The following is a 16,940-nucleotide window of genomic DNA, read 5'->3' as shown; positions in this document are numbered from 1 at the left end:
TGATGAATTTACTGTGTTAAATGAGGCCTCTCCTGGTTACACTAGTGACCATATCCCCCGTGTGTAACAGTATAGCTTCCGCCTCTACCTGGGCTCAAACCAGGGACCCTCTGCACACAGACAACAGTCACCCTCGAAGTATCGTTACCCATCGCTCCACAAAAGCCGTGGCCCTTGCAGAGCAAGGGGAACAACTACTTCAAGGTCTCAGAGCGAGTGACGTCACCGATTGAAACGCTATTAGCGCGCACCACCGCTAACTAGCTAGCCATTTCACATCGGTTACAAGCACATCCAGCAAAGGTGGAGGTGTTGCTAACATTTACGATAGCAAATTTCAATTTACAAAAAAAAGACTGCATTTTCATCTTTTGAGCATCTAGTCATGAAATCTATGCAGCCTACTCAATCACCTTTTATAGCTACTGTTTACAGGCCTCCTGGGCCGTATACAGCGTTTCTCACTGAAATCCTATCGGATCGTGTAGTCATGGCAGATAATATTCTAATTTTTGGTGACTTTAATATTCACATGGAAAAGTCCACAGACCCACTCCAAAAGGATTTCAGAGCCATCATCGACTCAGTGGGTTTTGTCCATGTCTCCGGACCTACTCACTGCCACAGTCATACTCTGGACCTAGTTTTGTCCCGTGGAATAAATATTGTGGATCTTAATGTTTTTCCTCATAATCCTGGACTATCCGACCACCATTTTATTACGTTTGCAATCGCAACAAATAATCTGCTCAGACCCCAACCAAGGATCATCAAAAGCCATGCTATAAATTCTCGGACAACCCAAAGATTCCTAGATGCCCTTCCAGACTCCCTACACCTACCCAAGGACGTCAGAGTACAAAAATCGGTTAACCACCTAACTGAGGAACTAAATTTAACCTTGCTAATACCCTAGATGCAGTCACACCCCTAAAAACAAAAAAACATTTGTCATAAGAAACTAGCTCCCTGGTATACAGAAAATACCAGAGCACTGAAGCAATCTTCCAGAAATATGGAACAGAAATGGCGCTACACCACTGCTCGATCATCCTATTTTTCCAACTTAATTGAGGGGAATAAGAACAATCAACATTTATTTTTTATACTGTCGCAAATCTAAATAAAAAGCAGCATTCCCCAAGAGAGGATGGCTTTCACTTCAGCAGTGATAAATTCATTAACTTCTTTGACGAAAAGATCATGATCATAAGAAAGCAAATTACAGACTCCTCTTTAGATCTGCGTATTCCTCTGAAGCTCAGTTGTTCTGAATCTGCACAACACTGCCAGCACCTAGGGTCAAGGGAGACACTCAAGTTTTTTAAAACTATATCTCTTGACACTGATGAAAATAGTCATGGCCTCTAAACCTTCAAGCTGCATACTGGACCCTATTCCAACTAAACTACTGAAGGAGCTGCTTCCTGTGCTTGGCCCTCCTATGTTGAACATAATAAACAGCTCCCTATCCACCGGATGTGTACCAAACTCACTAAAAGTGGCAGTAATAACACCTCTCTTGAAAAAGCCAAACCTTGACCCAGAAAATATAAAAAAACTATCGGCCTATATCGAATCTCCCATTCCTCATGTTTTGAAAAGCTGTTGCACAGCAACTCACTGCTTTGCTGAAGACAATGTATACGAAATGTTTCAGTCTGGTTTTAGACCCCATCATAACACTGAGACTGCACTCGTGAAGGTGGTAAATGACCTTTTAACGGCATCAGACCGAGGCTCTGCATCTGTCCTCGTGCTCCTAGACCTTAGTGCTGCTTTTGATACCATCGATCACCACATTCTTTTTTTTTTTTAATAATATGTTTATTATTTTCCAATAAAAATAAAGTAAAAAAGACAGCAATACAAACAATGACATTCATTGTACAATTGAATGGGATGGCCACTTTAGAGGACAAAACAAAAGTTAACTCACACATACACAAAATAAAACAAAATCCTATTAGGTGGTACATGTATAAGAAGACAGCATATAGTCATTACAAGCAGTGTAGTTAAGCCAAAAATAAATATTGAGTGTAGTACAGCACAGAGTAGCAGCAGATCGTCAGCCCAGTTATGAAGCGGGACTAGACCATTTATCCAGTATCGGCTGCCATATTTTGTAAAACAATGGACTTCTATTGGAGGTGTTGTATCGAATATTTTCCATATGTATTACATTCCCTAAATCCCGTAACCACATTTCAAAGGTAGGTACAGTCTCCAATTTCCAAAATTGCAATATGAGCCTTTTGGCTAATAGAGTACAAAGAGAGACAGCTTTCCCTTCCTGGTTATTCCCATCAACTGTACCAAACAGAGCGATCAATGGGTCTGGGGCTAGAACTCTATCAAAGGCCTTAGATAAGTAATAAAAAATGAGAGCCCAGTAAGCATGTAATTTAGGGCATGTCCAGAATAAGTGGGTCAACGTCCCCTCCTCCTGCTTGCACCTCTCACACAGTGGTGAGGTGTCCGGGAATATTTTATGCAGTTTTACTTTTGAGTAGTGTAACCTGTGAATCACCTTAAACTGTACAAGGTTGTGTCTGGCATTCACTGAACTGTGGTTTATATTCCTGAGAGCTTCTATCCAGTCCTCATTTGAGATTTCTGAACCAAGTTCTTGTTCCCAAGCCCTTTTAATGGTGTCTGTGGATACCTCTATTTGGGCCTGTAGCACATCATACAGTCTAGAGACCGACCCTTTTGAATGGGGTTTGACAAGGATCAAGCTATCTAATGTAGGACTATTTGGCTTCATGCCATACTGTGGGATATGTGTCCTTAAGAAATTCCTGATTTGGAGGTATCTGAAAAAATGTGTTGTTGGCATGTTGAACTTTGCCTGTAGTTGTTGAAATGAAGCTAACTGACCATCTATGTATAGATTACCAATTGTTGTGAGCCCCTTCTCCCTCCACTGTGAAAACACCACATCATCCAATGCAGGGTGGAAAGCATGATTCAGGCTAATCGGGCTGTCTATGTAAACAGTGGGTATGTTAAGAAAATCCCTAATCTGTTTCCAGATCCTAAGCGTATGACAAATGACTGGATTGGAGTCATAAGTGGCTTTTTTCACATATGATGGGCTATTAACAAGTGCAGGGAGTGAGGAACGTTGACAGGAGGCCTGCTCAATCAAAAGCCATGAAGGCATATCCTTCTGTCTCATCGCAGGTAAACTTTCCCTCCAGAAAGACACAATGTTCAGATTAGCAGCCCAATAATACAGTTTGAAGTGAGGAAGGCCAAAGCCCCCCTCTATCTTGTACTTGCATAAATGCTTCTTTGCAATTCTGGCTGCCTTGTTATCCCATAAAAATGGAGTTACTATTGAATCCAGTTTCTTAAAATAGCTTTGTGGTATGAAATTGGGTAGACATTGGAAGAGGTAAAGAAACCTGGGTAGGACAACCATTTTAATAGCGTTTATACGACCAACCAAGGAAATAGGCAGAGTTTTCCAAAAATCTATATTTTGTTTAAGCTGATATATTTTCATGTCCCAATTCGCTTTCAATAGCTGATCAAGGTCTCTTGTCACTACAATGCCAAGGCTTGTGAACTTGTCCCTCACTGTTCTAAACGGGGTAGATTGCAGAAATTGCATATCCACAGGCCGTGATATTGACATCAACTCACTTTTTTGCCAGTTTATCTTGTAGCCAGAGAAGGAGCCGAATGTGTTTATCAAGTTAAGTAAGGGTGGAATAGAAGTTTTAGGCTTGGACAAAAACAAAAGAACATCGTCTGCATATAGGGAAATTTTGTGCTGTGTGTCTTTTATTTTAACAGAAGCTATATCGGGACATGCCCGAATGCGAGTAGCAAGGGGTTCCATGGCTATAGCGAAGAGAGCAGGCGAAATAGGGCACCCCTGTCGGCACCCCTTGAACAGGCGGAATGACTGCGACATTTCCTGATTGGTCACCACGGAGGCCATTGGGTGTGCATAAATAATTCTTATCCAATTAATAAATTCCTTTCCAAACCCAAAATGCTCCAGAACCGACATCATATACTTCCACTCAATCTGATCAAACGCCTTCTCTGCATCAAGAGCCATTACCACTGCCTCAACTTTATGATCATGATACATTACGTTGAAAAGGCGTCTCAAATTGTAGTATATATGTCGGCCCGGGATAAAACCTGTCTGGTCAGGGTGTATGATGTCGGAAATATATTTTTTCAATCGGTTTGCTAATATCTTTGTCAACACCTTGTTTTCTATGGGGAGTAACGACACGGGGCGATACGACGACATCTCCACAGAATCTCTATCTTTTTTCAAGATCAGGGCTATTGTAGCCTCATACAGTGTTTGCGGGAGTTTGGCATTTTCTTTTCATTGTTGAAACATTCGCAACATAAGTGGAGATAGACTAGCGCAGTACTTCTTATAGAATGCTATTACATATCCATCGGGCCCAGGGGCCTTGCTGTTTGGAAATTGTGCTATCGCTGTGTTAATTTCCTCTAAGGTTATCCCTGCATCGAGTGCAGCAGCTGCCCCCCTGTCTAGTTTAGGAAGTTCACATTCAGCGAGAAAGCGTTCCATAGTTTGTGGATCAGTAGCATCGCATTTTGATTGGTATAGCTCTGAGTAAAACTGCGCAAAGCATTTATTAATGTCCTGCGGATCTGTTACTATTTTACCCTTCTTGTCTTTTATTTTGTGAATAGCTCTAGATGCCTGTACATGCCTTAGCTGTCTTGCTAATAATTTATGTGGTTTGTCCCCCAGTTCAAAATAACTTTGTTGCGTTCTAGCAAGTAAAGAGCCCACCCGTTTCGAAAGGATGGTATTGTATTCATATTTTAACTTTGTGATCTTCTCAAGGACTGTATATGAGGAATTTGTCCTAAAAACGTTCTCCTGTTCCCCTAACTCTCTTTCAATTTCTCTCAGCCTAGTATTGGCACGTTTCTTCCTCTCTGATGTATAAGAAATAATGTAACCTCTAATCACAGCCTTTAGAGATTCCCAAAGGGTGGAGTCGTCAACATCCCCCGTGTCGTTAGTTCTGAGGAAAAAGGAAATCTGCTCCTTCAAATACTGACAAAAAGCCTCATCTTTCAACAGGTATGCGTCTAAGCGCCACGGTCGCCGACCTGTCGACATATTGTCGAGTTTCAGCACCATGGACAGAGGAGAGTGGTCCGTAATTAGAATGGGGTGATAGGTAACCGACTCAGCTGCTGAAATTAGTTTGGAGTCCAACAAGAAATAGTCAATTCTGGAATATGATTTATGAACTGATGAAAAGAAAGAATAATCCCTGTCTGTTGGGTGCGTCAGTCTCCAAATATCGACAATGTTAAGGTTTGTCATCAATGTATTTAGACAGACACTGGCATTTGATTGTTGAAGTGACCTTGATAGCTGTTTATCTAAAAGAGGATCTAACGTACAGTTAAAGTCACCTCCAACAATAACACTTGTATCCGAGATATTTGGTATGGCCTTAAATACCCTTTGAAAAAATAATGGATCATCGAAATTGGGTCCATATAAATTGACCAAGGTTATTGGTTTTGAATTCAGTGTACCAGCCACAATAATATACCGACCATTAGGATCTGAAATCGAGGTTGAGTAAACAAAAGGAATGTTTTTCCTTATCAGGATTGCTACCCCTCTCGCTTTTGTATCAAAGTTAGACTGGTATATCTGACCGATCCAGCTGACTCGTAGCTTGGCCTGCGCCGAGCGTTTAATATGAGTTTCTTGAAGAAGCACTATGTCAGCACCCAGTGATTTAAGATGAGAAAAAACCTTAGCTCGTTTCACGACATGCCCTAATCCATTACAGTTCCAGCTGACTATCTTTATTCCACCTGGTCTACTCTGTGCTCGGTCACTATGTGGCATTTCTTATTTTAAAGCAAATTGCTGCTGTCATACAAAACCCAGAAGAAAAACGTCCCGCCGTACGGGAGCTTGTCATGCCACCTGTATTAATAAACGTGAACATAAAACACAGACCCCATCCCCCCTCCCATCCCTTTACTGAGTGACTTCCCCAAACGAAGCACTCCTTGGCTAACACACAAACCTTAGGGTGTCTAGACATACAGCTTGAACTAACTCGTCGTCTATAGATGCTCCGCATATAAACTAATATTAAATAACACTTAACTTAACTCTCACGTTAGGGGGTGAGTGGCGCCAAAACATGACATGCCAAACAATGCTATATTAGCCACAACATCTCACCTATCCTATAAGTCCCAATTTCTGATCTTCTGATCGAAAAGACATAGGCCGGAAATTCAATTCAAACACATTCCTGGCCTGTATTTGGCCATTTAGCCGGCTGGCACAGCCGTTCTGTATCCTCAGCCGGGGAGCTTGCTTGTCAAGAACAGATCGGCCTCTTTTGCGTTGTCAAACGTACGTGTTGATCCCTCGACTGTCACCTTAAACCGGGCTGGGAAGAGGAATCCATATCGGATGTTGGCCGCCCTGCATTTGTTGCGTACCTCATCATACTCTTTCCGTTGGTTCCTCACCTCCAAGGTAAGATCTGGGTAGAAAGACACCCTGGCTCCGTTGTAGTTAAGGGGGAACTTTTGACTAGCCAGCTTGAGGATGAGATCCCTGGTGTGGGGATAGTGCAGCCTTACAATGAATGGCCTTGGTGGCCCGCCCTTGGCCGGCTTCGTTGCCTGTGATCTGTGTGCGCGGTCGATCAGGATGGCCGTTTTGAAGTGTTCACTCCCCAGCAATGCCGGTATCAGCTCCGAGACAAATTCAGTGGGTTTCCCTTTCTCAGTGTCCTCCTGGATCCCACATATTCGGATGTTCTGGCGTCTTGAATGCGACTCGAGCATTTCCAGTCGGGCCTTCAGGGTTTTGTTGTCATTTTTGAACGTTGCGCACTGTTTCTCTATGTCCTGTAGTCTGGCCTCGTGATCGACTGTCGTCTGCTCAACCTCGTGCACCCTTCTCTTAGTTGCCTTCACAGTTTCGGCCAAAGTCCCAATACTCTTTGAGATATCAGCCAACCTTGTGTCCACCTTCTTGCTTAGTGCGTTTATGGCAGCCAGTATGTCACTTTGAGTAGGATCTGTGGGGAACTCTTGGAAGCTAGCCTCTTCAGCTAGCTCCTCGTGGGACGGCGACGTTGAAATTGGTTCGTTGTCTATCTCATTCCAATTATCTTGTTTAGCGCCCCCTTTCTTGGTGCCTTTCCCCTTTGTCATATTTGTTTGAAGTTATAGGTTGTGAGAGGTTAAGATAAATACTAATTTGTTTCAAAATTGAGCGGAGCTCTAGCAAAGCACGTCTACTCCATAGCAGCTCTCTAGCGCCCCTCGATCACCACATTCTTTTGGAGAGGTTGGAAACCCAAATTGGTCTACATGGACAAGTTCTGGCCTGGTTTAGATCTTATCTGTCGGAAAGATATCAGTTTGTCTCTGTGGATGGTTTGTCCTTAACTGTAAATTTCTGTGTTCCTCATGGCTCCGTTTTAGGACCACTATTGTTTTCACTATATATTTTACCTCTTGGTGATGTGGTTCGGGAACCATAGTGTTAACTTTCCCTGCTATGCGGATGATACACAGCTGTACATTTCGATGAAACATGATGAAGCTCCAAATTTGCCCTCCCTGGAAGCCTGTGTTTCAGACATAAGAAGTGGATGGTGGCAATTTTTTTACTTTTAAACTCAAACAAAACAGAGATGCTAGTTCTTGGTCCCAAAAACAAACAGATCTTCTGTTGGATCTGACAATTAATCTTGATGGTTGTACAGTCGTCTCAAATAAAGCTGCGAAGCTTTTTTCCGTCTACATAACATTGCAAAAATCTGAAACTTCCTGTCCAAAAATGATGCAGAAAAATGTAAACATGCTTTTGTCACTTCTAGATCAGACTACTGCAATGCTCTACTTTCCAGCTACCCGAATAAAGCACTAAATAAACTTCAGTTAGTGCTAAACACGGCTGCTAGAATCTTGACTAGATCCCCAAAATTTTATCATATTACTCCAGTGCTAGCCTCTACACTGGCTTCCTGTTAAGGCTAGGGCTGATTTCAAGGTTTTACTGCTAACCTACAAAGCATTACATGGGCTTGCTCCTACCTATCTTTTCGATTTGGTCCTGCTGTACATACCTACACATACGCTACTGTCACAAGACACAGGCCTCCTGATTGTCCCTAGAATTTCTAAGCAAACAGCTGGATGCAAGGCTTTCTCCCTTAGAGCTCCATTTTTATGCAATGGTCTGCCTATCCATGTGAGAGATGCAGACTCGGTCTCGACCTTTATTAAGTCTTTATTGAAAACTCATCTCTTCAGTAGGTCCTATGATTGAGTGTAGTTTGGCCCAGGAGTGTGAAGGTGAACGGAAAAGCATTGGAGCGATGAACCACCCTTGCTGTCTGCCTGGCCGGTTCCCCTCTCTCCACTGGGATTCTCTGCCTCTAATCCTATTACGGGGGCTGAGTCACTGGCTTACTGGTGCTCTTTCATGCTGTCCCTAGGAGGGGTGCGTCACTTGAGTGGGTTGAGTCACTGACGGGATCTTTTGTCCGGGTTGGCGCCCCCCTCGGGTTCGTGTCGTGGGGGAGATCTTCATGGGCTATACTCAGCCTTGTCTCAGGCTAGTAAGTTGGTGGTTTGAAGATATTGCTCTAGTGGTGTGGGGGCTGTGCTTTGTCAAAGTGGGTGGCGTTATATCCTGCCTGGTTGGCCCTGTCCGGGGGTATCGTCGGATGGGGCCACAGTGTCAGCCTCCAGTATTTATGCTGCAATAGTTTGTGTCGGGGGGCTAGGATCAGTCTGTTATATTTGGAGTATTTCTCCTGTCTTATCCGGTGTCCTGTGTGAATTTAAGTATGCTCCCTCTTAACTCTCTTTTCTCTCGGAGGACCCGAGCCCTAGGACCATGCCTCAGGACTACCTGGCCTGATGACTTCTTGCTGTCCCCAGTCCACCTGCTGCTGCTCCAGTTTCAACTGTTCTGCCTGTGGCTATGGAACCCTGACCTGTTCACCAGTGGTGCTACCTTGTCCCGGACCTGCTGTATTCGACTCTCTCTCTCTACCGCACCTGCTGTCTCTAACTCTGAATGATCGGCTATGAAATGCCAACTGACATTTACTCCTGAGGTGCTGACCTGTTGCACCCTCGACAACCACTGTGATTATAATTATTTTACCCTGCTGGTCATCTAAGAACATTTGAACATCTTGGCCATGTACTGTTATAATCTCCACCCGGCACAGCCAGAAGAGGACTGGCCACCCCTCAGAGCCTGGTTCCTCTCTAGGTTTCTTCCTAGGTTCCTGCCTTTCTATGGAGTTTTTCCAAGCCACCGTGCTTCTACATCTGCATTGTTTGGGGTTTTAGGCTGAGTTTCTGTATAGCACTTTGTGACATCGGCTGATGTATTCGATTGTGGATGCCTTATGTGCCTCAAGGTAAGTATGTTTAATGACTCAGCCTTACTTAAAATGTGTTTTATTTCAAAAAGTTAAATATAAACAGCACCAAAAAACAAAACCATGATGGACATCAATACAAATCCCATCTCTTTGAAAGAGAACTGGGTAAGCCATTTACAAGCATGTTCCAGTCCTTTCAGTGGAAACTACAATATGTTCAAGCAACACAGGAGTCATGCCAGCCAAACAAGAAGTAAAAGTCCAAGAGTGGGCTTTCATTGGTCATTTCAAAACTGGGTTTGAGGTGAATAATAGTGACGATGAATACCTCTTCATACAGTGTGATCTACAGTTAGTAGTTCCCTCAACCACTCAAACATGAACAGTGTGTCAAGTAGGGCCCAACTGGTAAATCCATTACGCCATTCATATCCCAAAAGCAGTGTAAATAAATATAAAAATATACATTTGAGGAAAGTGATCAGTAGCTAACATGTGAAAGAGTAGCATTGTTTTGAAATCTTTGGCATTTTGGAGGCTCCTTCAGACAGTTATGTTTCCCCGTCCAAAATGACAAAGCTAGACTTCCTTCACTTTGCCTAGTTGGTTATGGCCGTTGACACGGTGCGCTGTTGTCCCATTGCCATTCTCCACTTGTTTGCCGTTGGGCACCCCGGAAATGTTGCCAATGGTAATGCCGTTGGTATGACCATTAGTAACGCCATTCTGCTTGAGCTTCGCCTCCTTGGTTACTGTTGGCAGCCGTTTACCCTTTATGTAGGCCTGAATCCAGAAGTTAGAGAAGAGTACGAAGAAGAAGGTTCCGTACATCCAGATGAGGTGAATAAACATGGGCACCTGAAAGTCACACTTCTCCATGAAGTAGTATTGAGAGATGTGAAGTGAGATCAGCACAAACTGGATCTAAAGAAGAAATATAAGGGAGAACATATTAATGATGTGTCGTCTGTAGATGGCGCGCGAGTCACCAATTCACAACAGTAACACCGGCAGCTATACACAAATCAATGCTTCTGTTTAACAGTTTTTTCCCCAATTGTACATCATTAAGAAAGAACACCCACCAGCTGGATTGCGGTCATGTACTTCTTCCACCAGAGGTATTTCTGGAAGCGAGGTCCTGCAGCAGACAGGCCGTAGTAGGTGTACATGATGACGTGGACACATGCGTTGACCATGGCATGGAACGAGCTCATTCCCCCTGCTGGAGATTCACAATGACAGGCATATTATTATTTATTTATTTTTTAATTGACCCTTTATTTAACTAGGCAAGTCAGTTTAGAACAAATTCTTATTTACAATGACGGCCTACACTGGCGAAACCCGGACGACGCTGGGCCAATTGTGCGCCCCCCTATGGGACTCCCAATCACGGCCAGTTGTGATACAGCCTGGATTCAAACCAGGGTGTCTGTAGTGACGCCTCTAAGCACTGAGAAGCAGTGCATTAGACCACTGCGCCACTCGAGAGCCCCATTCAGAGATTCTGAATAGTCACAGGGGCATAACAAAATACATGTTGTTCCTAAATCATTTTGTTAAGCTTCTTATTCCCTGGTAACATTGTAGAATGTTCCTTTTGTGGTTAAAAGGTTTATTGAACAACAAACCCCCCCCCCCCACAGTTAACTACTCTAAAGTTAAACAGGTTATATGAGCGACTGTAAGCACACTGCATGGGGATGATGAGGTCAAGATTACCAGGAGCGATGGTCATGCCCCACCACCACGTGAAGGGCATGAAGGAGTGATGGAAGACATGAAGAAATGTAATCTGGCTGTGTTTCTTACGCAGAACAAAGAATAACTGCAAAGCAGACAAGAGTTTAAGTTACTCTAAGCAAACAAATTCTAAAATCTCCATGTGTGTCAGAAAGACAAAGTCAGAATTATGCTTATGTCAAAGGACAGTTCATGCCCATTTTTTTTATTCACAAACATGTTTTAATAGAAAAAAAACATTCTTACTGTGTCCAGAAGCTCGATGAATTTAGAGAAGTAAAACCACCAAGCCACTCGAACCATCTAACAAAAAGGAGAGAAAAGTACAGAGAATAAATAGATGGCATCAAATAATATCATATGACCTATTAAAATAGCTATGCATGTTTAAATGTATAATATAAAACATTTTAATTGAATGAAAACATGGATGGCATCTCATGAGATGCAAAGCAGATTCTCTCATAAATAAAGCTTACCCTTAGAGCCTGTGGGCTGCTTGAGTAGTCACAAAGGTCACATCTCCAGGTAAAGGTGGTGCCCCATCCTGACATCAGGAACTGCAATGGCAAAGCACAGAACTGGCTGTCATATCATACATTCATAAAAGCTGTTAAAATAAATAAAAAATAAAATAATCGTAACTAGAGTAGTCTGTATTCACAACAAGGTTCTTTGAAGAGCTTAAATTCTGCTGAACAACTGCTTTGCTCACCTCATAGACAAGGAAGGCGTTCAGGAACACCATGCTGAAGTTATAGACGATCATGGCCGTTTTGAGGTGATAGGGCTTGCGGTGTACCATCAGGCGAGGCCCTGCGTACAGCGAGAAGAATACATAGCCCAACAGGATGCTGGTCATCTGGAAGGGGGTCCGCATCAACGGGTAGGGCAACAACCGGTGGTCTGAGGATAAGGAATTTATCAAAGACAACAATACAGGTTACACACATAGCCTGGTACAACATGTTCATCATCTACAAACTGCAAATCATCAAATGTATTTAATTCATTTAAAAAAAAAAAAAAAAAATATGAATTTTAGAGAAAGCACTCACCCGTTCTCTGCAATACATACTCATACAACGACATAATATTGGATCCCAGTTCTAGCAGCATTTTGATGGCCTCTTTCCTTCTTTATTCAGTTGATCAAAAAACCCTTAAAATAGACAAAAATACAATTTGGTTGAAAAGACAGTGGGTGGTGATAATAGCAGGTAATGCTTTTATGCCTACATGGAATGCATTGGTGTGTCCTTAGGCTTATAGTACACAGAGACATATGGTAATGAACATAGCAGCCTAGTGTCACTGCCTCCCCTACTAAACAAACAGAGACAGCTGCACAGGCCCATCATATATCTGAACCGGAGGCTCTGCTTTGATGACTGACTATCTATCTGATAGACAAACAAAACAAAAATAATTCACAACCCTAAAAACCACCACAAAGGGCATTGTAGTCGGTCTGACCATGTACTGTATGTCAGTCAATGTCCAATAGATCCTACTGGGATTTTTCACAGGTAAGTAATATTATTTTAACTTTTCTATAGTAGCTAAGTGTTTTATTCCACTATCAGCCATGGACATAATCCCTAATATTACATCAAATATGTTTGATCTACACAACAGATTGCAAAGGCAAATCTGGGATTATCTGGGATTATCTACACAACAGATTGCAAAGGCAAACAGACACACCAACTCAATTACAACTCAGAATTGCATTTCACTTGTTCAGTGTTGACTTCAGTTTCTAGCAAGAAACAGGGGATAGGTTACATTTTCATCCAGTTGTATACCATAGCTGAATCTGGCATACCAGGCAGTTGTATACCATAGCTGAATCTGGCATACCAGGCAGTTGTATACCATAGCTGAATCTGGCATACCAGGCAGTTGTATACCATAGCTGAATCTGGCATACCAGGCAGTTGTATACCATAGCTGAATCTGGCATACCAGGCAGTTGTATACCATAGCTGAATCTGGCATACCAGGCAGTTGTATACCATAGCTGAATCTGGCATACCAGGCAGTTGTATACCATAGCTGAATCTGGCATACCAGGCAGTTGTATACCATAGCTGAATCTGGCATACCAGGCAGTTGTATACCATAGCTGAATCTGGCATACCAGGCAGTTGTATACCATAGCTGAATCTGGCATACCAGGCAGTTGTATACCATAGCTGAATCTGGCATACCAGGCAGTTGTATACCATAGCTGAATCTGGCATACCAGGCAGTTGTATACCATAGCTGAATCTGGCATACCAGGCAGTTGTATACCATAGCTGAATCTGGCATACCAGGCAGTTGTATACCATAGCTGAATCTGGCATACCAGGCAGTTGTATACCATAGCTGAATCTGGCATACCAGGCAGTTGCAGCCCCACCAGCTTTAACCTACACATAAGGGAATATACTATACAGGCTTTAGCATTGAGTCAACCTAAAAACAAACGCGCCACTATACTAATAAAATCATCTCACACACCGAGACCCAAGATGGCGGTAGTTTTACAAAGGGCTTGTTCAGCAGCATTTAACATTCCCTTAGCGACTCCTTTGAGACAATGATGTGTTCTCTCAATGACTAACAGATCCAGTCAAACAGGTGAGGTGAACACATCTGAACAGTCAGTATGTGGTATGAGCTCACTAGATAGGAATGGATGAGGGATTGAGAAAAATGACAGAGATGGAGTGGCTTGGAGGTGAGCCGGCAAACCAAACTAAGAGCGAAGGACAAAAAGAGAATGTTGGATATTTTATTTTTTATGTCCTTTCCATACAACGGCAATAAAACCCACTCCACATATAAAAAAGATGGGACAGTGTTATCATATCCACCAAGTAATACAGTTCTAACTACAAGAAAAACCTGTCCTGACAGTTTGTTATAAAAGTAAAAAACTTGAAATAGACACTGCAGTGTTAGATGGAGTTTTAGCACTGAGCATTACTGAGAATATACAGTCAGACATTTTTTTGTTAACACAAGACTCACCTATTAAGTTGTCCTCAGTACTGTCCCCAAACCCTCAGGCCTTTAGGCACACAGCCGAGGGTAACAACCAATGATCCTACAATGGGCCAGGCCCAGCAAAACAGAAGAGTCAAAAAGAGAGATTCTCTGAAAAAGTGTAATGATAGTCCCAGAATTTCTTGTTTCTCCCTTGAAGTCCTCAAATGTTGAATCAAATTACCTTCTAGCCACAGAAAGCTCAGGCAGACTAAGTCAGAGAGAGAGATGTGTACAGCTATGAGGGAAGACAGCTGTGTTAGGACTCATTCAACCCAGATTTAAACCAAAGGCTGAGCACACTACTAAGTGACAACACCCAGCTAGTTTCAGGAACACACCCTGTTTCAACATCTAGACCCACCCTCCCCTAACCACTATGCCTCTCTCTGATTGGTTCAGCAGAAAAAGTGGGATTGGCCATTGGTCATCAGAGCAGGGTTGGGTAGCTGAAGGTAGTAAGCGAGGGAGAATCCAGTAGCAACCTCTGCCAAAAATGTATCTGGATTTCACCTGGGATTAAATGCATAGAAATATAATGAATAGAACTTCACTTTAATAGGGACTCCTGTTCTATTCATTCCATTTGGCAAAATCTGGATAGATAACTTTTGAAAACTCTCCAGGGCCCAGTTTAAATGGCCTCTTAAATAATGGGGGCCCATCACATAGTACATCTATATGTAACAAAAACATCCCTTATAATAATAAGGTTGGATATGAGAGTAAATCATGGGGATGTAATGTGTCCATGTGGCCCTAACTGGCTACAGGCATGGAGGCTAGGCTTAAATTCACGTCAGTCCCACCTACAGTCACAATATGACAGGTTCCACTAACTTCCAGTAGCTCTGGTTCTACCTGTTCCTCAGACACCGAGAACGGGAAATGGCCGTTGTGGTGAAAGAGGGGGCCTTAAAATGTTATCACTCATTCTTACATTGGCATGAATGGCTGACTGGAATTAGAAGAATCTGGGCATGAGCAGAGTATACAGACAAAAAAGTTCAAACACATTGACAACTGTGTCAGTTTACACAGTGCTTTAAGACTTTCCCTGGGGGAAAGCACATGGGGGGTATACACTGTAAAAGGCCATATACTCTCACCATTACGTGATGATGACCTGGCTGTTTAGACAAGATGACATATAGGAATTAGTCCATATTTCTCTTACTGAGTTACCAAGTTCAAATGTAGGCCTACAGCCAGTGTGTATTTAAGACAAAGGAGAGAATGATGAAGTAGGATGGGGCAAGTGGAGGAGGAAGACGCCACCACATCTAAGTGAAAATATGATAGGATTAGACAGAGAAACAAACCCTAGAAACACCAACCAGACAGGGTTAACCACACATCACAGATTCTTTCAAGATCAAATACACCTCTTCCCTATGGGCTGAGGTTTTGGGCAAATCGCCAACATTCAGAGGGCAATCACTCTCTCATCCCTCTTTTCAGCATCCCTCTAGATGGGGGATTGACTGGACCTGTAGTCCCATACTGGGTGTAGTTGTCAGCCACAATAGGCCATCGAGAACCGGCACTTTCCACTCATTAAAAAAGGTTAAATGTTTTTTTTTTTTTTTTTATCGTTCAAATAGCTCTAAAATTTACATAAGTGGCAAGGATAAGAGAATAAAATGCTTTGAAAATTACATGATGACTTCAGACCCGAGGGTTGCCTATTCCACTGCTGCTGGAATAATAGTGGTCTGGTACGATTTGGCGGGAATATTGTCCCTGCGTGCTCTCACGTAAGAGGCGTGGCCCTTTGCCTCTCCCAGGACACAAGACTCAGACAGTCCAGAGATATTTAGAGAAAAGGTGGAGATAGGAATCCCAGTTGCCAATGAATGGAGAAACGTATAAAGCCCCACCCAGCAGACTGTCGACAAATCTTGTTCACGTTGCATCACGCAATCCCTTCTAAAAGTCAGTGTAGGAGTCGAGAAACCTGCCTATTTTCCTCAAAAGTACGTAATGTCACGATTTCAAAGCTATACAATATTACAGAGAACAAGTTAATCATCTCACATCCCAAAATATATTTGTAATATAGTACTTCTTGTTCACGTATTTCAGGCTAATGGTGAGTTAAGGTAGCACCCAGTTGACTCCCATTAACTCTTTGAATAAGGTTACTCCTTGTCCCAGCATCGGCCAGAGCGCACCGTGCGGACCATTGATGACGCATGGACAATGTGCACAATGGTTAATACTTTCCCAATGGAGTTTCCCCATCCCCTCAAAAGTATCTCTGGACAGTCACAACAAACATGGACAACATTATTTATGGCACGGACGGAAGGAAAGTTTCCAAGGACTATGCTGTCAACAGCAGACAGACAGCAAACTATCTGCTAAAAAACTAAGTTTAGCCAGCCAAAAAGGGAGTTGGATGAAGGATGTGGAAAGAGAAGATGGTAGATAAATACTTCGGCCCGATGGACCGCATTGTTAGTGCACTCAAACATGGTTACTCAATTCATAGACGCCAACTACCTTTAGTGCATATTGACAATAGTACCTTCTGGCCAGGGACCTTTTGTTAAGAGCCCAAATGCTGAAATTTAACGCATTTCTTGCGGTAAGGTTTTGCAAACATAAGGATCTTTCATATCAGCAAAATAAAATAGCTTTCCCACACAGCCATATTTCCATGTTACAGTGCTTATTTACGGGAAACAGACAGACGACAGAGTTGATTACCTGTGCTAATTAGCTATCTGTGTCTCCATA

The 16,940-nt window shown here is 42.7% G+C and overlaps 1 protein-coding gene across 1 annotated transcript; it reads right to left on the bottom strand.

Moving 5' to 3' along the window:
• Positions 1 to 9,995: 9,995 nt before the first annotated feature.
• On the bottom strand, positions 9,996 to 12,281 carry LOC120019825 (elongation of very long chain fatty acids protein 1-like). Its single transcript, XM_038963238.1, has 7 exons — positions 12,221 to 12,281; positions 11,878 to 12,068; positions 11,642 to 11,722; positions 11,409 to 11,465; positions 11,142 to 11,247; positions 10,502 to 10,638; positions 9,996 to 10,340 (listed from the first exon to the last, which is right to left on the bottom strand). Exons 1-7 carry the CDS (start codon positions 12,279 to 12,281, stop codon positions 9,996 to 9,998), a joined length of 978 nt encoding a protein of 325 aa, XP_038819166.1.
• Positions 12,282 to 16,940: the final 4,659 nt, after the last annotated feature.

This window comes from Salvelinus namaycush, chromosome 25 (assembly GCF_016432855.1).
Source record: "Salvelinus namaycush isolate Seneca chromosome 25, SaNama_1.0, whole genome shotgun sequence".
NCBI lineage: Eukaryota > Metazoa > Chordata > Actinopteri > Salmoniformes > Salmonidae > Salvelinus > Salvelinus namaycush.
The sequence above is the reverse complement of the archived record's forward strand: the minus strand, read 5'-3'. Positions and strand labels throughout refer to the sequence as shown.